This window comes from Oncorhynchus keta, unplaced genomic scaffold, assembly GCF_023373465.1.
Source record: "Oncorhynchus keta strain PuntledgeMale-10-30-2019 unplaced genomic scaffold, Oket_V2 Un_contig_1477_pilon_pilon, whole genome shotgun sequence".
Lineage (NCBI taxonomy): Eukaryota > Metazoa > Chordata > Actinopteri > Salmoniformes > Salmonidae > Oncorhynchus > Oncorhynchus keta.
Genome location: NW_026278943.1, coordinates 1 through 20,736, shown reverse-complemented (window position 1 = coordinate 20,736; position 20,736 = coordinate 1). Strand labels below are relative to the sequence as shown.

Genomic DNA, 20,736 nt, shown 5'->3' with positions numbered 1-20,736 from the left:
GTGCTGCTACCATGTTGTGATGCTACCATGTTGTTGTCATGTTGTGTTGCTACCATGTTGCTGTCATGTTGTGCTGCTACCATGTTGTTGTCATGTTGTGCTGCTACCATGTTGTTGTCATGTTGTGCTGCTACCATGTTGTTGACATGTTGTGCTGCTACCATGTTGTTGTCATGTTGTGCTGCTACCATGTTGTGTTGCTACCATGTTGTTGTCATGTTGTGTTGTGTTGCTACCATGTTGTTGTCATGTTGTGTTGCTGCAATGTTTGTTGTCATGTTGTGCTGCTACCATGTTGTTGTCATGTTGTGCTGCTACCATGTTGTTGTCATGTTATGTTGCTACCATGTTGTTGTCATGTTGTGCTGCTACCATGTTGTTGTCATGTTGTGTTGCTACCATGTTGTTGTCATGTTGTGCTGCTACCATGTTGTTGTCATGTTTTATTATACCTACCATGTTGTCATGTTGTGTTGCTACCATGTTGTTGTCATGTTGTGCTGCTACCATGTTGTTGTCATGTTGTGCCTACCATGTTGTTGTCATGTTGTGTTGCTACCATGTTGTTGTAATGTTGTGTTGCTACCATGTTGTCATGTGTGTTGCTACCATGTTGTTGACATGTTGTGTTGCTACCATGTTCTGTTGTCATGTTGTGTTGCTACCATGTTGTGATGCTACCATGTTGTTGTCATGTTGTGTTGCTACCATGTTGTTGTCATGTTGTGTTGCTACCATGTTGTGATGCTACCATGTTGTTGTCATGTTGTGTTACTACCATGTTGTTTATCATGTTGTGTTGCTACCATGTTGTTGTCATGTTGTGTTGCTACCATGTTGTTGCATCGTTGTGCTGCTACCATGTTGTTGTCATGTTGTGTTGCTACCATGTTTGTTGTCATGTTGTGTTGCTACCATGTTGTTGTCATGTTGTGCTGCTACCATGTTGTTGTCATGTTGTGTTGCTACCATGTTGTTGTCATGTTGTGCTGCTACCATGTTGTTGTCATGTTGTGTTGCTACCATGTTGTTGTCATGTTGTGTTGCTACCATGTTGTTGTCATGTTGTGTTGCTACCATGTTGTTGTCATGTTGTGTTGCTACCATGTTGTTGTCATGTTGTGTTGCTACCATGTTGTTGTCATGTTGTGTTGCTACCATGTTGTTGACATGTTGTGTTGCTACCATGTTGTTGTCATGTTGTGTTGCTACCATGTTGTGATGCTACCATGTTGTTGTCATGTTGTGTTGCTACCATGTTGTTGTCATGTTGTGTTGCTACCATGTTGTGATGCTACCATGTTGTTGTCATGTTGTGTTGCTACCATGTTGTTGACATGTTTGTGCTGCTACCATGTTGTTGTCATGTTGTGCTGCTACCATGTTGTTGTCATGTTGTGCTGCTACCATGTTGTTGTCATGTTGTGCTGCTACCATGTTGTTGTCATGTTGTGCTGCTACCATGTTGTTGTCATGTTGTGCTGCTACCATGTTGTTGACATGTTGTGCTGCTACCATGTTGTCAATTCACAGTAGTTAGTATATTCAGATAGCTAGGTGAGACAACCACATATCACAGTAGTTAGTATATTCAGATAGCTAGGTGAGACAACCACATATCACAGTAGTTAGCATATTCAGATAGCTAGGTGAGACAACCACATATCACAGTAGTTAGTATATTCAGATAGCTAGGTGGACAACCACATATTACAGTAGTTAGTATATTCAGATAGCTAGGTGGGACAAGCACATATCACAGTAGTTAGTATATTCAGATAGCTAGGTGAGACAACCACATATCACAGTATATTCAGTGTGTGTTGATGAGTACAACGGTAGGGTGTACCCCTCTTACCTTCTATTGTCTGTGTGTAGGTGATAAGCTGCAGTGGTTTCCAGAGCCAGCTGGACTCTGAGAAGACAGAGTTCACCAAACAGGATGCCTGTCACATCATAGAGAGGTCAGTACCCGTGTCTATATTCACCAAACAGGACACCTGTCACATAGAGAGGTCAGTACCCGTGTCTATATTCACCAAACAGGACACCTGTCACATAGAGAGGTCAGTACCTGTGTCTATATTCACCAAAACAGGACACCTGTCACATCATAGAGAGGTCAGTACCGTGTCTATATTCACCAAACAGGACACCTGTCACATAGAGAGGTCAGTACCCGTGTCTATATTCACCAAACAGGACACCTGTCACATAGAGAGGCTGCACTTGTTCATATTCACCAAACAGGACACCTGTCACATAGAGAGGTCAGTACCGTGTCTATATTCACCAAACAGGACACACATTGAGGAGATAATTTTAATGTCTTCACATTGAGAGAGGTCAGTACCCGTGTCTATATTCCCAAACAGGACACCTGTCATAGAGAGGTCAGTACCCGTGTCTATATTCACCAAACAGGACACCTATCACATAGAGAGGTCAGTACCCGTGTCTAGATTCACCAAACAGGACACCTGTCACATAGAGAGGTCAGTACCCGTGTCTATATTCACCAAACAGGACACCTGTCACATAAGAGAGGGTGAAGTACCCGTGTCTATATTCACCAAACAGGACACCTGTCACATAGAGAGGTCATCATAGAGGCTCACATGAGGTCGGTACCCGTGTCTATATTCACCAAACAGGACACCTGTCACATAGAGAGGTCAGTACCCATGTCTATATTCACCAAACAGGACACCTGTCACATAGAAAGGTCAGTACCCGTGTCTATATTCACCAAAACAGGACACCTGTCACATCAGATAGAGAGGTCAGTACCCGTGTCTATATTCACCAAACAGGACACCTGTCACACCAGTACCGAGAAGGGACACCTGTCACATAGAGGTCAGTACCGTGTCTATATTCACCAAACAGGACACTGTCACACATAGAGAGTCCCGAGTACCCGTGTCTATATTCACCAAACAGGACAGGACACCTGTCACATCAAAGGTCAGTACCTAGTGTCTATATTCACCAAACAGGACACCTGTCATATAGAGAGGTCAGTACCCGTGTCTATATTCACCAAACAGGACACCTGTCACATAGAGAGGTCTGTACCCGTGTCTATATTCACCAAACAGGACACCCTGTCACATAGAGAGGTCAGTACCCGTGTCTATATTCACCAAACAGGACACCTGTCACATTGAGAGGTCAGTACACCTGTCTATATTCACCAAAACAGGACAGGACACCTGTCACATCATAGAGAGGACACCTGTCAGTACCCGTGTCTATATTCACCAAACAGGACACCTGTCATATAGAGAGGTCAGTACCCGTGTCTATATTCACCAAACAGGACACCTGTCATGCCAGAGAGTGTCTATATTCACCAAACAGGACACCTCACCGTGTCTATATTCACCAAACAGGACACCTGTCACACAGGAAGGTCGGCACCCGTGTCTATATTCACCAAACAGGACACCTGTCACATAGAGAGGTCAGTACCTATGTGAGGTCAGTACCATATTCACCAAACAGGACACCTGTCATATAGAGAGGTCAGTACCGTGTCTATATTCACCAAACAGGACACCTGTCTCCCATAGAGAGGTCAGTACCCGTGTCTATATTCACCAAACAGGACACCTGTCACACAGAGAGGTCAGCCTACCCGTGTCACATCATTCACCAAACAGGACACCTGTCACATCATAGAGAGGTCAGTACCCGTGTCTATATTCACCAAACAGGACACCTGTCACATAGAGAGGTCAGTACCCGTGTCTATATTCACCAAACAGGACACCTGGTCACATAGAGGTCAGTTCACCCGTGTTACATTCTACCAAACAGGACACCTGTCACATCATAGAGAGGTCAGTGTCTATATTCACCGGACACCTGTCTATATTCACCAAACAGGACACCTGTCACATAGAGAGGTCAGTACCCGTGTCTATATTCACCAAACAGGACACCTGTCACATAGAGAGGTCAGTACGTGTCTATATTCACCAAACAGGACACCTGTCACATAGAGAAGGTCAGTACCCGTGTCTATATTCACCAAACAGGACACCTGTCACATAGAGAGGTCAGTACCCGTGTCTGTCATATTCACCAAACAGGACACCTGTCACATCAGAGAGGTCAGTACCGTGTCTATATTCACCAAACAGGACACCTGTCACATAGAGAGAGGTCAGTACCCGTGTCTATATTCACCAAACAGGACACCTGTCACATAGAGAGGTCAGTACCCGTGTCTAGGATGCCTGTCACATAGAGAGGTCAGGCACCCGTGTCTATATTCACCAAACAGGATGCCTGTCACATCATAGAGAGGTCAGTACCCGTGTCTATATTCACTCAAACAGGACACCTGTCACATCAGAGAGGTCAGTACCCGTGTCTATATTCACCAAACAGGACACCTGTCACATAGAGAGGTCAGTACCCAGGACACCTGTCACATAGAGAGGTCAGTACCCACTATATTCACCAAACAGGACACCTGTCACATAGAGAGGTCAGTACCCGTGTCTATATTCACCAAACAGGACACCTGTCACATCATAGAGAGGTCAGTACCCGTGTCTATATTCACCAAACAGGACACCTGTCACATAGAGAGGTCAGTACCCGTGTCTATATTCACCAAACAGGACACCTGTCACATAGAGATCAGTACCCGTGTCTATATTCACCAAACAGGACACCTGTCACATAGAGGAGGTCAGTACCCGTGTCTATATTCACCAAACAGGACACCTGTCACATAGAGAGGTCAGTACCCGTGTCTATATTCACCAAACAGGACACCTGTCACATAGAGAGGTCAGTACCCGTGTCTATATTCACCAAACAGGACACCTGTCACATCATAGAGAGGTCAGTACCCGTGTCTATATTCACCAAACAGGACTCCTGTCACATAGAGGTCAGTACCCGTGTCTATATTCACCAAACAGGACACCTGTCACATAGAGAGGTCAGTACCCGTGTCTATATTCACCAAACAGGATGCCTGTCACATAGAGAGGTCAGTACCCGTGTCTATATTCACCAAACAGGATGCCTGTCACATAGAGAGGTCAGTACCCGTGTCTATATTCACCAAACAGGACACCTGTCACATAGAGGTCAGTACCCGTGTCTATATTCACCAAACAGGACACCTGTCACATCACATCATAGAGAGGTCAGTACCCATGTCTATATTCACCAACCAGGACACCTGTCACATCACAGAGAGATCAGTACCCGTGTCTATATTCACCAAACAGGACACCTGTCACATAGAGGTCAGTACCCGTGTCTATATTCACCAAACAGGACACCTGTCACATCACATCATAGAGAGGTCAGTACCCATGTCTATATTCACCAAACAGGACACCTGTCACATAGAGAGGTCAGTACCCGTGTCTATATTCACCAAACAGGACTCCTGTCACATAGAGAGGTCAGTACCCGTGTCTATATTCACCAAACAGGACACCTGTCACATAGAGAGGTCAGTACCCGTGTCTATATTCACCAAACAGGACTCCTGTCACATAGAGGTCAGTACCCGTGTCTATATTCACCAAACAGGACACCTGTCACATAGAGGTCAGTACCCGTGTCTATATTCACCAAACAGGACACCTGTCACATCACAGAGAGGTCAGTACCCGTGTCTATATTCACCAAACAGGACACCTGTCACATCATAGAGAGGTCAGTACCCGTGTCTATATTCACCAAACAGGACACCTGTCACACAGAGAGGTCAGTACCCGTGTCTATATTCACCAAACAGGACACCTGTCACATAGAGAGGTCAGTACCCGTGTCTATATTCACCAAACAGGACACCTGTCACAGAGGTCAGTACCCGTGTCTATATTCACCAAACAGGACACCTGTCACATCACAGAGAGGTCAGTACCCGTGTCTATATTCACCAAACAGGACACCTGTCACATAGAGAGGTCAGTACCCGTGTCTATATTCACCAAACAGGACACCTGTCACATAGAGAGGTCAGTACCCGTGTCTATATTCACCAAACAGGACACCTGTCACATCATAGAGAGGTCAGTACCCGTGTCTATATTCACCAAACAGGACACCTGTCACATAGAGAGGTCAGTACCCGTGTCTATATTCACCAAACAGGACACCTGTCACATAGAGAGGTCAGTACCCGTGTCTATATTCACCAAACAGGACACCTGTCACATAGAGAGGTCAGTACCCGTGTCTATATTCACCAAACAGGACACCTGTCACATCATAGAGAGGTCAGTACCCGTGTCTATATTCACCAAACAGGACTCCTGTCACATAGAGAGGTCAGTACCCGTGTCTATATTCACCAAACAGGACACCTGTCACATAGAGAGGTCAGTACCCGTGTCTATATTCACCAAACAGGACACCTGTCACATAGAGAGGTCAGTACCCGTGTCTATATTCACCAAACAGGACACCTGTCACATAGAGAGGTCAGTACCCGTGTCTATATTCACCAAACAGGACACCTGTCACATAGAGAGGTCAGTACCCGTGTCTATATTCACCAAACAGGACACCTGTCACATCATAGAGAGGTCAGTACCCGTGTCTATATTCACCAAACAGGACACCTGTCACATAGAGAGGTCAGTACCCGTGTCTATATTCACCAAACAGGACACCTGTCACATAGAGAGGTCAGTACCCGTGTCTATATTCACCAAACAGGACACCTGTCACATAGAGAGGTCAGTACCCGTGTCTATATTCACCAAACAGGACACCTGTCACATAGAGAGGTCAGTACCTGTGTCTATATTCATTCATATATTCATTTATTTTCAAGAGGAACACTGGGTTAACTGCCTGTTCAGGGGCAGAACGACAGATTTGTACCTTGTCAGCTCAATTATTTTAACTTGCAACCTTTCGGTTACTAGTCCAACGCTCTAACCACTAGGCTACCCTACTGAAGGAGCTAGAAACACAAGCATTTAGCTAGGTGTTACTATACTGTTGGAGCTAGAAACACAAGCATTTAGCTCGGTATTACTATACTGTTGGAGCTGGAAACACAAGCATTTAGCTAGGTGTTACTATACTGTTGGAGCTGGAAACACAAGCATTTAGCTAGGTGTTACTATACTGTGTAGGAGCTAGAAACACAAGCATTTAGCTCGGTGTTACTATACTGTAGGAGCTAGAAACACAAGCATTTAGCTAGGTGTTACTATACTGTTGGAGTTGGAAACACAAGCATTTAGCTCGGGATAACTATACTGTTGGAGCTAGAAACACAAGCATTTAGCTAGGTGTTACTATACTGTCGGAGCTAGAAACATAAGCATTTAGCTAGGTGTTACTATACTGTTGGAGCTAGAAACACAAGCATTTAGCTAGGTGTTACTATACTGTTGGAGCTAGAAACACAAGCATTTAGCTAGGTGTTACTATACTGTAGGAGCTAGAAACACAAGCATTTAGCTAGGTGTTACTATACTGTAGGGGAGCTAGAAACACAAGCATTTAGCTAGGTGTTACTATACTGTTGGAGCTAGAAACACAAGCATTTAGCTCGGTATTACTATACTGTTGGAGCTAGAAACACAAGCATTTAGCTAGGTGTTACTATACTGTTGGAGCTAGAAACACAAGCATTTAGCTAGGTGTTACTATACTGTTGGAGCTAGAAACACAAGCATTTAGCTAGGTGTTACTATACTGTTGGAGCTAGAAACACAAGCATTTAGCTAGGTGTTACTATACTGTAGGAGCTAGAAACACAAGCATTTAGCTAGGTGTTACTATACTGTTGGAGCTAGAAACACAAGCATTTAGCTAGGTATTACTATACTGTTGGAGCTAGAAACACAAGCATTTAGCTAGGTGTTACTATACTGTTGGAGCTAGATTAGGTTAGTCAGGTTACTGCTCTGTTCAGCTGTAGTGGGACTAGGGCAAAGCAGTTAGCTAGGTAATGCTCTGTTCAGCTGTAGTGGGACTAGGGCAAAGCAGTTAGCTAGGTTACAGCTCTGTTTCAGCTGTAGTGGGACTAGGGCAAAGCAGTTAGCTAGGTAATGCTCTGTTCAGCTGTAGTGGGACTAGGGAAAAGCAGTTAGCTAGGTTACTGCTCTGTTCAGCTGTAGTGGGACTAGGGCAAAGCAGTTAGCTAGGTAATGCTCCGTTCAGCTGTAGTGGGACTAGGGCAAAGCAGTTAGCTAGGTTACTGCTCTGTTCAGCTGTAGTGGGATTAGGGCAAAGCAGTTAGCTAGGTAATGCTCTGTTCAGCTGTAGTGGGACTAGGGCAAAGCAGTTAGCTAGGTTACTGCTCTGTTCAGCTGTAGTGGGACTAGGGCAAAGCAGTTAGCTAGGTTACTGCTCTGTTCAGCTGTAGTGGGACTAGGGCAGAGCAGTTAGCTAGGTAATGCTCTGTTTCAGCTGTCGTGGGACTAGGGCAAAGCAGTTAGCTAGGTAATGCTCTGTTCAGCTGTAGTGGGACTAGGGCAAAGCAGTTAGCTAGGTTACAGCTCTGTTTCAGCTGTAGTGGGACTAGGGCAAAGCAGTTAGCTAGGTAATGCTCTGTTCAGCTGTAGTGGGACTAGGGAAAAGCAGTTAGCTAGGTTACTGCTCTGTTTCAGCTGTAGTGGGACTAGGGCAAAGCAGTTAGCTAGGTAATGCTCTGTTCAGCTGTAGTGGGACTAGGGAAAAGCAGTTAGCTAGGTTACTGCTCTGTTCAGCTGTAGTGGGACTAGGGAAAAGCAGTTAGCTAGGTTACTGCTCTGTTCAGCTGTAGTGGGACTAGGGCAAAGCAGTTAGCTAGGTTACTGCTCTGTTCAGCTGTAGTGGGACTAGGGCAAAGCAGTTAGCTAGGTAATGCTCTGTTCAGCTGTAGTGGGACTAGGGCAAAGCAGTTAGCTAGGTAATGCTCTGTTCAGCTGTAGTGGGACTAGGGCAGAGCAGTTAGCTAGGTTACTGCTCTGTTCAGCTGTAGTGGGACTAGGGCAAAGCAGTTAGCTAGGTTACTGCTCTGTTCAGCTGTAGTGGGACTAGGGCAAAGCAGTTAGCTAGGTTACTGCTCTGTTCAGCTGTAGTGGGACTAGGGCAAAGCAGTTGGCTAGGTTACTGCTCTGTTCAGCTGTAGTGGGACTAGGGCAAAGCAGTTAGCTAGGTTATGCTCTGTTCAGCTGTAGTGGGACTAGGGCAGAGCAGTTAGCTAGGTTACTGCTCTGTTTCAGCTGTAGTGGGACTAGGGCAGAGCAGTTAGCTAGGTAATGCTCTGTTTCAGCTGTAGTGGGACTAGGGCAAAGCAGTTAGCTAGGTTACTGCTCTGTTCAGCTGTAGTGGGACTAGGGCAGAGCAGTTAGCTAGGTTACTGCTCTGTTCAGCTGTAGTGGGACTAGGGCAAAGCAGTTAGCTAGGTTACTGCTCTGTTCAGCTGTAGTGGGACTAGGGCAGAGCAGTTAGCTAGGTTACTGCTCTGTTCAGCTGTCGTGGGACTAGGGCAAAGCAGTTAGCTAGGTAATGCTCTGTTCAGCTGTAGTGGGACTAGGGCAAAGCAGTTAGCTAGGTTACTGCTCTGTTCAGCTGTAGTGGGACTAGGGCAAAGCAGTTGGCTAGGTTACTGCTCTGTTCAGCTGTCGTGGGACTAGGGCAAAGCAGTTAGCTAGGTTACTGCTCTGTTCAGCTGTAGTGGGACTAGGGCAAAGCAGTTAGCTAGGTTACTGCTCTGTTCAGCTGTAGTGGGACTAGGGCAAAGCAGTTAGCTAGGTTACTGCTCTGTTCAGCTGTAGTGGGACTAGGGCAAAGCAGTTGGCTAGGTTACTGCTCTGTTCAGCTGTAGTGGGACTAGGGCAAAGCAGTTAGCTAGGTTTCTGCTCTGTTCAGCTGTAGTGGGACTAGGACAAAGCAGTTAGCTAGGTTTCTGCTCTGTTCAGCTGTAGTGGGACTAGGGCAAAGCAGTTAGCTAGGTTACTGCTCTGTTCAGCTGTCGTGGGACTAGGGCAAAGCAGTTAGCTAGGTAATGCTCTGTTCAGCTGTAGTGGGACTAGGGCAAAGCAGTTAGCTAGGTTACTGCTCTGTTCAGCTGTAGTGGGACTAGGGCAGAGCAGTTAGCTAGGTTACTGCTCTGTTCAGCTGTAGTGGGACTAGGGCAAAGCAGTTAGCTAGGTTACTGCTCTGTTCAGCTGTCGTGGGACTAGGGTAAAGCAGTTAGCTAGGTAATGCTCTGTTCAGCTGTAGTGGGACTAGGGCAGAGCAGTTCAAATCAAATCAAATTTATTTATATAGCCCTTCGTACATCAGCTGATATCTCAAAGTGCTGTACAGAAACCCAGCCTAAAACCCCAAACAGCAAACAATGCAGGTGTAAAAGCACGGTGGCTAGGAAAAACTCCCTAGAAAGGCCAAAACCTAGGAAGAAACCTAGAGAGGAACCGGGCTATGTGGGGTGGCCAGTCCTCTTCTGGCTGTGCCGGGTAGAGATTATAACAGAACATGACCAAGATGTTCAAATGTTCATAAATGACCAGCATGGTCGAATAATAATAAGGCAGAACAGTTGAAACTGGAGCAGCAGCACAGTCAGGTGGACTGGGGACAGCAAGGAGCCATCATGTCAGGTAGTCCTGGGGCACGGTCCTAGGGCTCAGGTCCTCCGAGAGAGAGAAAGAAAGAGAGAATTAGAGAGAGCATATGTGGGGTGGCCAGTCCTCTTCTGGCTGTGCCGGGTGGAGATTATAACAGAACGTGGCCAAGATGTTCAAATGTTCATAAATGACCAGCATGGTTGAATAATAGTAAGGCAGAACAGTTGAAACTGGAGCAGCAGCATGGCCAGGTGGACTGGGGACAGCAAGGAGTCCTCATGTCAGGTAGTCCTGGGACATGGTCCTAGGGCCCAGGCCAGTTGAAACTGGAGCAGCAGCATGGCCAGGTGGACTGGGGACAGCAAGGAGTCATCATGTCAGGTAGTCCTGGGGCATGGTCCTAGGGCTCAGGTCCTCCGAGAGAGAGAAAGAAAGAGAGAAGGAGAGAATTAGAGAACGCACACTTAGATTCACACAGGACACCGAATAGGACAGGAGAAGTACTCCAGATATAACAAACTGACCCTAGCCCCCCACATAAACTACTGCAGCATAAATACTGGAGGCTGAGACAGGAGGGGTCAGGAGACACTGTGGCCCCATCCGAGGACACCCCGGACAGGGCCAAACAGGAAGGATATAACCCCACCCACTTTGCCAAAGCACAGCCCCCACACCACTAGAGGGATATCTTCAACCACCAACTTACCATCCTGAGACAAGGCCGAGTATAGCCCACAAAGATCTCCGCCACGGCACAACCCAAGGGGAGGCGCCAACCCAGACAGGATGACCACAACAGTGAATCACAACAGTGAATCAGTTAGCTAGGTTACTGCTCTGTTCAGCTGTAGTGGGACTAGGGCAGAGCAGTTAGCTAGGTTACTGCTCTGTTCAGCTGTAGTGGGACTAGGGCAGAGCAGTTAGCTAGGTTACTGCTCTGTTCAGCTGTAGTGGGACTAGGGCAAAGCAGTTAGCTAGGTTACTGCTCTGTTCAGCTGTCGTGGGACTAGGGCAAAGCAGTTAGCTAGGTTACTGCTCTGTTTAGCTGTAGTGGGACTAGGGCAAAGCAGTTAGCTAGGTTACTGCTCTGTTCAGCTGTCGTGGGACTAGGGTAAAGCAGTTAGCTAGGTAATGCTCTGTTTAGCTGTAGTGGGACTAGGGCAAAGCAGTTAGCTAGGTTACTGCTCTGTTCAGCTGTCGTGGGACTAGGGCAAAGCAGTTAGCTAGGTTACTGCTCTGTTCAGCTGTCGTGGGACTAGGGCAGAGCAGTTAGCTAGGTTACTGCTCTGTTCAGCTGTAGTGGGACTAGGGCAAAGCAGTTAGCTAGGTAATGCTCTGTTTAGCTGTAGTGGGACTAGGGCAAAGCAGTTAGCTAGGTTACTGCTCTGTTCAGCTGTCGTGGGCAGCCTAGCTGCTTGGAGAAGGAGGTGTTTCCTGTACCCTCGAGGGACATGCAGACAGGGACTTTTGAAATGTTTGGATACTTTTCTTTGTACACGTGATTGGTGGATTCAAATAAAGTGTTTAAAATGTGTGTCTGTGTTTATGTGTGTGTGTGTGTGTGTGTGTAGGTACCTGCAGAGGTTTGACGGGGAGTTGGACCAGATAGAGCTGGTGAACGGGATCAAAGGTCGTCAGGGTCGTCTCCATGGCAGCAGGGAGACCGTCATCAAACAGACTGTTGAGCGAGAGACCGCTCTGTACCATGGCAACGGCTTCGGTCAGTCTCACACACACACACACACACACACACACACACACACACACACAGAACCCTGACAGTGTGTTCCTCTTCTCTCCTCAGAGATTCCAGACATCATCAACTCTAAACATCTCAAGACCTTCAGGTGAGACGACCAATGACAACCCAACTCTGGCTGGAGCTGTGATCTGATTGGTTGTTGCCAGTAGAGCTGTGATCTGATTGGTTGTTGCCAGTAGAGCTGTGATGATTCATGAAAAACAGCTCTATTCGTTACATTTTACCTCTGAAACATTCTCTCACCTGATTGGTTGATTCTGTTGTGGTTCGTTCCTTGTTCCTTGTCAATCATTGGCTCATTGGTGAAATTAGCGTTCAGACAACATCTTTAAAAAACCTTTATTAATGCAATTGCAGACAGAAGTTGACAGCGGGAACAGAGCACGCATGTTTCCAGAGTCATTTCTGCAAAATAGAAAAGGATTTGAGTTGTTTTATTATTCCTGCAGTCATATATCTTAGTGATGTCACTGCCTACGTCATTACCTTCTACTCATGAGACCAAGCCCATGCCACCGCAGCTTGTACAAACAGTCGTTTCAGTGTTATCTAAAGGCTCAGCAGGAAATGTCCCCAAGTTGATTTATAGTGGAGTGTCTGACTAGTCATCTCTTACACTGCAGAGTTCTGTCTCAGTCACACGTCTCTCAGACACTGCAGAGTTCTGTCTCAGTCACACGTCTCTCAGACACTGCAGAGTTCTGTCTCAGTCACACGTCTCTCAGACACTGCAGAGTTCTGTCTCAGTCACACGTCTCTCAGACACTGCAGAGTTCTGTCTCAGTCACACGTCTCTCAGACACTGCAGAGTTCTGTCTCAGTCACACGTCTCTCAGACACTGCAGAGTTCTGTCTCAGTCACACGTCTCTCAGACACTGCAGAGTTCTGTCTCAGTCACACGTCTCTCAGACACTGCAGAGTTCTGTCTCAGTCACACGTCTCTCAGACACTGCAGAGTTCTGTCTCAGTCACACGTCTCTCAGACACTGCAGAGTTCTGTCTCAGTCACACGTCTCTCAGACACTGCAGAGTTCTGTCTCAGTCACACGTCTCTCAGACCGTGTTCGTTATAAGAGGCAGAGACTAGAAATAAACTGTGGAACAATATTAAACCTTTTATCATGAATATATATATTGTTCATCTGTAGTCCAGGACCCTATAAATGTAGTGGGGGAGGGGTCTTCTAGCCCCTCCCCTTCTATTAATACAACATAATCAATTATTATAATACATCAATCATTTGGTACAGCCTCTATCATGACCCCCTAGGTGAACCCCACAGTTCCATGGTTCTGAGCTGTGATTGGATGATTCCATGGTACTGAGCTGTGATTGGATGATTCCATTGTTCTGAGCTGTGATTGGATGATTCCATGGTTCTGAGCTGTGATTGGATGATTCCATTGTTCTGAGCTGTGATTGGATGATTCCATTGTTCCGATCTGTGATTGGATGATTCCGTGGTTTTGATCTGTGATTGGTTGGTTTCAGGGAGTGGAGCGGCGATCTAAAGAAGCTTCCCAACATCAAGATGAGGAAGTTCTCTTCCCGAGGGACGGACAGAACAGGAGGAGGAGAGGAGGAGGAGGAGACCGCTGGAGGAGAGGAGGAGGAGGGGACCGCCGGAGGAGAGGAGGAGGAGACCGCTGGAGGAGAGGAGGAGGAGGAAGAGACCGCTGGAGGAGAGGAGGAGGAGGGGACCGCCGGAGGAGAGGAGGAGGAGGCCTTAATGAAGGACTCAGATTCAGACGCCCAGGAAGATGCCCCATAATGCTTTGCATGTTAGAACTCTGGGGGTGTCAGCCATCCTACCTGATTGGGGTTAAGACAACCTGTGTGTGTGTGTGTGTGTGTGTGTGTGTGTGTGTGTGTGTGTGTGTGTGTGTGTGTGTGTGTGTGTGTGTGTGTGTGTGTGTGTGTGTGTGTGTGTGTGTGTGTGTGTGTCCCAATACAGACATCTAATAAACCTAAATACAGACCGATACTGTTGTTCTGTTTCATTGAAGATACTCTTTAAACATAGAAATCAGAATGTGTCCGTTGCTGTGTTCAAGGCAACTTGGAACTAGGAAACTCTGAAGTGTTCAACCTGGAAACCCTTTACGTTTGAGATCAGAGGATCAATAGGAAGCTCTACGCAAAATAAAAGTAAGCACATCTTTAGGTTCTGAGTTGTCTTGAACATGGCTAGTTTGTGTCCAGTCAGTAACTCTACTATACGGGTTGTACCCAGTCAGGTTGTACCCAGTCAGGTTGTGCCCAGTCAGGTTGTACCCAGTCAGGTTGTATCCAGTCAGGTTGTATCCAGTCAGGTTGTATCCAGTCAGGTTGTATCCAGTCAGGTTGTACCCAGTCAGGTTGTACCCAGTCAGGTTGTACCCAGTCAGGTTGTATCCAGTCAGGTTGTACCCAGTCAGGTTGTATCCAGTCAGGTTGTATCCAGTCAGGTTGTACCCAGTCAGGTTGTATCCAGTCAGGTTGTACCCAGTCAGGTTGTATCCAGTCAGGTTGTACCCAGTCAGGTTATATCCAGGTTGTGCCCAGTCAGGTTGTACCCAGTCAGGTTGTATCCAGGTTGTGCCCAGTCAGGTTGTACCCAGTCAGGTTGTATCCAGTCAGGTTGTACCCAGTCAGGTTGTATCCAGTCAGGTTGTACCCAGTCAGTAACTCCACTATACGGGTTGTACCCAGTCAGGTTGTATCCAGTCAGGTTGTACCCAGTCAGGTTGTACCCAGTCAGGTTGTACCCAGTCAGGTTGTGCCCAGTCAGGTTGTGCCCAGTCAGGTTGTACCCAGTCAGGTTGTGCCCAGTCAGGTTATATCCAGTCAGGTTGTACCCAGTCAGGTTGTACCCAGTCAGGTTGTGCCCAGTCAGGTTATATCCAGTCAGGTTGTACCCAGTCAGGTTGTATCCAGTCAGGTTGTACCCAGTCAGGTTGTATCCAGTCAGGTTGTACCCAGTCAGGTTGTACCCAGTCAGTAACTCCACTATACGGGTTGTACCCAGTCAGGTTGTATCCAGTCAGGTTGTACCCAGTCAGGTTGTACCCAGTCAGGTTGTATCCAGTCAGGTTGTATCCAGTCAGGTTGTACCCAGTCAGGTTGTATCCAGTCAGGTTGTACCCAGTCAGGTTGTATTCAGTCAGGTTGTATCCAGTCAGGTTGTACCCAGTCAGGTTGTATCCAGTCAGGTTGTACCCAGTCAGGTTGTATCCAGTCAGGTTGTACCCAGTCATGTTGTATCCAGTCAGGTTGTACCCAGTCAGGTTGTATCCAGTCAGGTTGTATCCAGGTTGTACCCAGTCAGGTTGTGCCCAGTCAGGTTGTATCCAGTCAGGTTGTATCCAGGTTGTATCCAGTCAGGTTGTATCCAGTCAGGTTGTACCCAGTCAGGTTCTACCCAGTCAGGTTGTACCCAGTCAGGTTGTATTCAGTCAGGTTGTATCCAGTCAGGTTGTACCCAGTCAGGTTGTATCCAGTCAGGTTGTACCCAGTCAGGTTGTATCCAGTCAGGTTGTACCCAGTCAGGTTGTACCCAGTCATGTTGTATCCAGTCAGGTTGTGCCCAGTCAGGTTGTATCCAGTCAGGTTGTACCCAGTCAGGTTGTACCCAGTCAGGTTGTACCCAGTCAGGTTGTATTCAGTCAGGTTGTATCCAGTCAGGTTGTACCCAGTCAGGTTGTATCCAGTCAGGTTGTACCCAGTCAGGTTGTATCCAGTCAGGTTGTACCCAGTCATGTTGTATCCAGTCAGGTTGTACCCAGTCAGGTTGTATCCAGGTTGTACCCAGTCAGGTTGTACCCAGTCAGGTTGTGCCCAGTCAGGTTGTATCCAGTCAGGTTGTATCCAGTCAGGATGTACCCAGTCAGGTTGTATCCAGTCAGGTTGTACCCAATCAGGTTGTATCCAGTCAGGTTATATCCAGTCAGGTTGTATCCAGTCAGGTTGTATCCAGTCAGGATGTATCCAGTCAGGTTGTATCCAGTCAGGTTGTATCCAGTCAGGTTGTATCCAGTCAGGTTGTACCCAGTCAGGTTGTACCCAGTCAGGTTGTACCCAGTCAGGTTGTATCCAGTCAGGTTGTAGCCAGTCAGGTTGTATCCAGTCAGGTTGTATCCAGTCAGATTGTATCCAGTCAGGTTGTACCCAGTCAGGTTGTATCCAGTCAGGTTGTATCCAGTCAGATTGTATCCAGTCAGGTTGTACCCAGTCAGGTTGTATCCAGGTTGTATCCAATCAGGTTGTATCCAGTCAGGTTGTACCCAGTCAGGTTGTATCCAGGTTGTATCCAGTCAGGTTGTACCCAGTCAGGTTGTATCCAGTCAGGTTGTATCCAGTCAGGTTGTATCCAGGTTGTACCCAGTCAGGTTGTATCCAGTCAGGTTGTACCCAGTCAGGTTGTATCCAGGTTGTATCCAGTCAGGTTGTATCCAGTCAGGTTGTACCCAGTCAGGTTGTATCCAGTCAGATTGTATCCAGTCAGGTTGTACCCAGTCAGGTTGTACCCAGTCAGGTTGTATCCAGTCAGGTTGTACCCAGTCAGGTTGTATCCAGTCAGGTTGTAGCCAGTCAGGTTGTATCCAGTCAGATTGTATCCAGTCAGGTTGTACCCAGTCAGGTTGTACCCAGTCAGGTTGTATCCAGTCAGGTTGTATCCAGTCAGGTTGTATCCAGTCAGGTTGTATCCAGTCAGATTGTATCCAGTCAGGTTATATCCAGTCAGGTTGTACCCAGTCAGGTTGTATCCAGTCAGGTTGTGTTTATATTTTAGTATAGAATAGGTTATTCTTGGTTGTAATGGTGACTTCTAGCAACAGGCAGGCAGGCAGACAAACAGGCAGACAGCTCTTCAGATAGACTTGTAGACATCATAGTGACAGACAGACAGCTCTTCAGATAGACTTGTAGACATCATAGTGACAGACAGACAGCTCTTCAGATAGACTTGTAGACATCATAGTGACAGACAGCTCTTCAGATAGACTTGTAGACATCATAGTGACAGACAGACAGACAGCTCTTCAGATTGACTTGTAGACATCATAGTGACAGACAGACAGCTCTTCAGATTGACTTGTAGACATCATAGTGACAGACAGACAGCTCTTCAGATAGACTTGTAGACATCATAGTGACAGACAGACAGCTCTTCAGATAGACTTGTAGACATCATAGTGACAGACAGACAGACAGCTCTTCAGATAGACTTGTAGACATCATAGTGACAGACAGACAGACAGCTCTTCAGATAGACTTGTAGACATCATAGTGACAGACAGACAGACAGCTCTTCAGATAGACTTGTAGACATCATAGTGACAGACAGACAGCTCTTCAGATAGACTTGTAGACATCATAGTGACAGACAGACAGCTCTTCAGATAGACTTGTAGACATCATAGTGACAGACAGACAGCTCTTCAGATAGACTTGTAGACATCATAGTGACAGACAGACAGCTCTTCAGATAGACTTGTAGACATCATAGTGACAGACAGACAGCTCTTCAGATAGACTTGTAGACATCATAGTGACAGACAGACAGACAGCTCTTCAGATAGACTTGTAGACATCATAGTGACAGACAGACAGACAGCTCTTCAGATAGACTTGTAGACATCATAGTGACAGACAGACAGCTCTTCAGATAGACTTGTAGACATCATAGTGACAGACAGACAGCTCTTCAGATAGACTTGTAGACATCATAGTGACAGACCGGGACCTTTAATACCACATTTCACAAGTATTTATATTCAGAGTTCTATCCTGTCCAGCAGAGAGAGACTAAATACTAACATAAATACATATGGGTTAGGGTTAGGGTTAGGTCCAGAGCTCTATCCTGTCCAGCAGAGAGAGACTAAATACTAACATAAATACATATGGGTTGGGGTTAGGGGGTTAGGGTTAGGGTTAGGGGGTTAGGGTTAGGGTTAGGTCCAGAGTTCTATCCTGTCCAGCAGAGAGAGACTAAATACTAACATGAATACATATGCTCTATGACTCTAACCCTCCTCCATGAGAGCTGCAAGGTGTGCAGGGTGGGTTAGGGTTAGGGGGTTAGGGTTAGGGTTAGGTCCAGAGTTCTATCCTGTCCAGCAGAGAGAGACTAAATACTAACATGAATACATATGCTCTATGACTCTAACCCTCCTCCATGAGAGCTGCAAGGTGTGCAGGGTGGGTTAGGGTTAGGGGGTTAGGGTTAGGGTTAGGTCCAGAGCTCTATCCTGTCCAGCAGAGAGAGACTAAATACTAACATAAATACATATGCTCTATGACTCTAACCCTCCTCCATGAGAGCTGCAAGGTGTGCAGGGTGGGTTAGGGGGTTAGGGTTAGGGTTAGGGTTAGGTCCAGAGCTCTATCCTGTCCAGCAGAGAGAGACTAAATACTAACATAAATACATATGCTCTATGACTCTAACCCTCCTCCATGAGAGCTGCAAGGTGTGCAGGGTTTTGTTCCAGCCCTTGAACACTTGGTTCTACGCATCAGCTACTCCTCAGGCTGTTTATATTGAATACTGAGAGAGTATAACAGACGCTCTGATTGGCTAATCTACAGCTGCTTCTATAACAGATGCTCTGATTGGCTAATCTACAGCTGCTTCTATAACAGACACTCTGATTGGCTAATCTACAGCTGCTTCTATAACAGATGCTCTGATTGGCTAATCTACAGCTGCTTCTATAACAGACGCTCTGATTGGCTAATCTACAGCTGCTTCTATAACAGACGCTCTGATTGGCTAATCTACAGCTGCTTCTATAACAGACGCTCTGATTGGCTCATCTACAGCTGCTTCTATAACAGACGCTCTGATTGGCTGATCTACAGCTGCTTCTATAACAGATGCTCTGATTGGCTAATCTACAGCTGCTTCTATAACAGACGCTCTGATTGGCTAATCTACAGCTGCTTCTATAACAGACGCTCTGATTGGCTAATCTACAGCTGCTTCTATAACAGACGCTCTGATTGGCTAATCTACAACTGCTTCTATAACAGATGCTCTTATTGGCTACGTCACATTATGACTCTTTGGTGTGCTGGGCTCTGATAGGCTATAGGGAGGGTGCATTACCAAGAGCTGTGTGTGAGTGTTGTGTGAGTGTGTGTGTGTGGGTGTGTCAGACGGGGTTTTCCTCCGAGAGGTCGGAGTCCATCTGGATAACCTCGGGGGCGGGGCCTATCGGGACTTCCACGGCCTCAGGGTGATTCCCATTGGCCAGCGCGGCATTGGTGGGCGGCGGCTTCTCGGGGCAGTTCTGCACTGTGATGATGCGATTGAAGGCTTTGAGTCGTCTCCATAGCAACCAGTACACTTTACACTGGACGTACATGAACACCAGTCCACCTGACATGCCTATCGCCACGATGACCAGCTTCATCCAGAACGGCCACTCCAACACACCTAGAGAGAGAGAGAGGTGTAGAGGTAGAGAGAGAGAGGTGTAGAGGTAGAGAGAGAGAGGTGTAGAGGTAGAGAGAGAGGTGTAGAGGTAGAGAGAGAGAGGTGTAGAGGTAGAGAGAGAGAGGTGTAGAGGTAGAGAGAGAGGTGTAGAGGTAGAGAGAGAGAGGTATAGAGGTAGAGAGCGAGAGAGGTAGAGAGAGAGGTGTAGAGGTAGAGAGAGAGGGGTGTGAAGGTAGAGAGAGAGAGCGAGAGAGGAAGAGAGAGGTGTGTAAAGGTAGAGAGAGAGAGCGAGAGAGGTAGAGAGAGAGAGAGAGGTAGAGAGAGAGAGGTGTAGAGGTAGAGAGAGAGAGGTGTAGAGGTAGAGAGAGAGAGGTGTAGAGGTAGAGAGAGAGGTGTAGAGGTAGAGAGAGAGGTGTAGAGGTAGAGAGAGAGAGGTATAGAGGTAGAGAGAGAGAGGTATAGAGGTAGAGAGAGAGAGCGAGAGAGGAAGAGAGAGGTGTGTAAAGGTAGAGAGAGAGCGAGAGAGGTAGAGAGAGGTGTGTAAAGGTAGAGAGAGAGAGCGAGAGAGGTAGAGGGAGAGAGGTAGAGAGAGAGGTGTAGAGATAGAGAGAGAGAGTGTAGAGGTAGAGAGAGAGAGAGAGAGGTGTAGAGAGAGAGAGAGAGGTGTAGAGAGAGAGAGAGAGGTGTAGAGGTAGAGAGAGAGAGGGGTATAGAGGTAGAGAGAGAGAGAGTTGTAAAGGTAGAGAGAGAGACAGAGAGGTAGAGAGAGAGAGAGAGGTGTAGAGGTAGAGAGAGAGAGAGAGGTGTAGAGGGAGAGAGAGAGGTGTAGAGGTAGAGAGAGAGAGAGAGAGGTGTAGAGAGAGAGAGAGAGAGAGAGAGGTAGAGATAGAGAGAGAGGTGTAGAGGTAGAGAGAGAGAGAGAGAGGTGTAGAGGTAGAGAGAGAGAGGGGTATAGAGGTAGAGAGAGAGAGTTGTAAAGGTAGAGAGAGAGAC

At 46.9% G+C, this 20,736-nt stretch overlaps 2 protein-coding genes and 1 long non-coding RNA gene across 21 annotated transcripts; all 3 read left to right on the top strand.

Annotated features, from left to right (window-relative positions):
- Nucleotides 1–1,878: 1,878 nt before the first annotated feature.
- Nucleotides 1,879–14,262, top strand: LOC127918751 (translation machinery-associated protein 16-like; the record flags this gene model as incomplete). Its single annotated transcript, XM_052501940.1, has 5 exons — nucleotides 1,879–1,964; nucleotides 6,282–6,566; nucleotides 12,131–12,279; nucleotides 12,364–12,406; nucleotides 13,815–14,262. Coding segments are annotated over 5 exons (843 nt in total), but the record flags the coding sequence as incomplete, so codon positions are not given.
- LOC127918750 (uncharacterized) lies at nucleotides 8,235–11,573 on the top strand. Of its 2 annotated transcripts, XR_008100731.1 has the most exons (4): nucleotides 8,235–8,392; nucleotides 8,891–9,039; nucleotides 9,490–9,638; nucleotides 11,388–11,573. It is a non-coding gene; the product is annotated as an uncharacterized LOC127918750 (long non-coding RNA). The 2 variants fall into 2 exon arrangements; XR_008100732.1 differs by lacking the exon at nucleotides 11,388–11,573 and having other exon boundaries at nucleotides 9,490–9,805.
- Nucleotides 14,263–14,386: 124 nt separating the features above from the next.
- Nucleotides 14,387–17,152, top strand: LOC127918749 (uncharacterized). 18 transcript variants are annotated; one of them, XM_052501938.1, is made up of 4 exons: nucleotides 14,387–14,560; nucleotides 15,380–15,454; nucleotides 15,500–16,604; nucleotides 16,676–17,152. In XM_052501938.1, exons 1-4 carry the CDS (start codon nucleotides 14,507–14,509, stop codon nucleotides 17,092–17,094), a joined length of 1,653 nt encoding a protein of 550 aa, XP_052357898.1. In that variant the 5' UTR covers nucleotides 14,387–14,506; the 3' UTR covers nucleotides 17,095–17,152. The 18 variants fall into 18 exon arrangements, with proteins under 18 accessions (XP_052357898.1, XP_052357890.1, XP_052357885.1 ...); XM_052501930.1 differs by adding an exon at nucleotides 14,741–15,018 and having other exon boundaries at nucleotides 15,289–16,604; XM_052501925.1 differs by adding an exon at nucleotides 14,666–15,018 and having other exon boundaries at nucleotides 14,387–14,635; nucleotides 15,289–16,604.
- The last annotated feature ends 3,584 nt before the right edge of the window (nucleotides 17,153–20,736 follow it).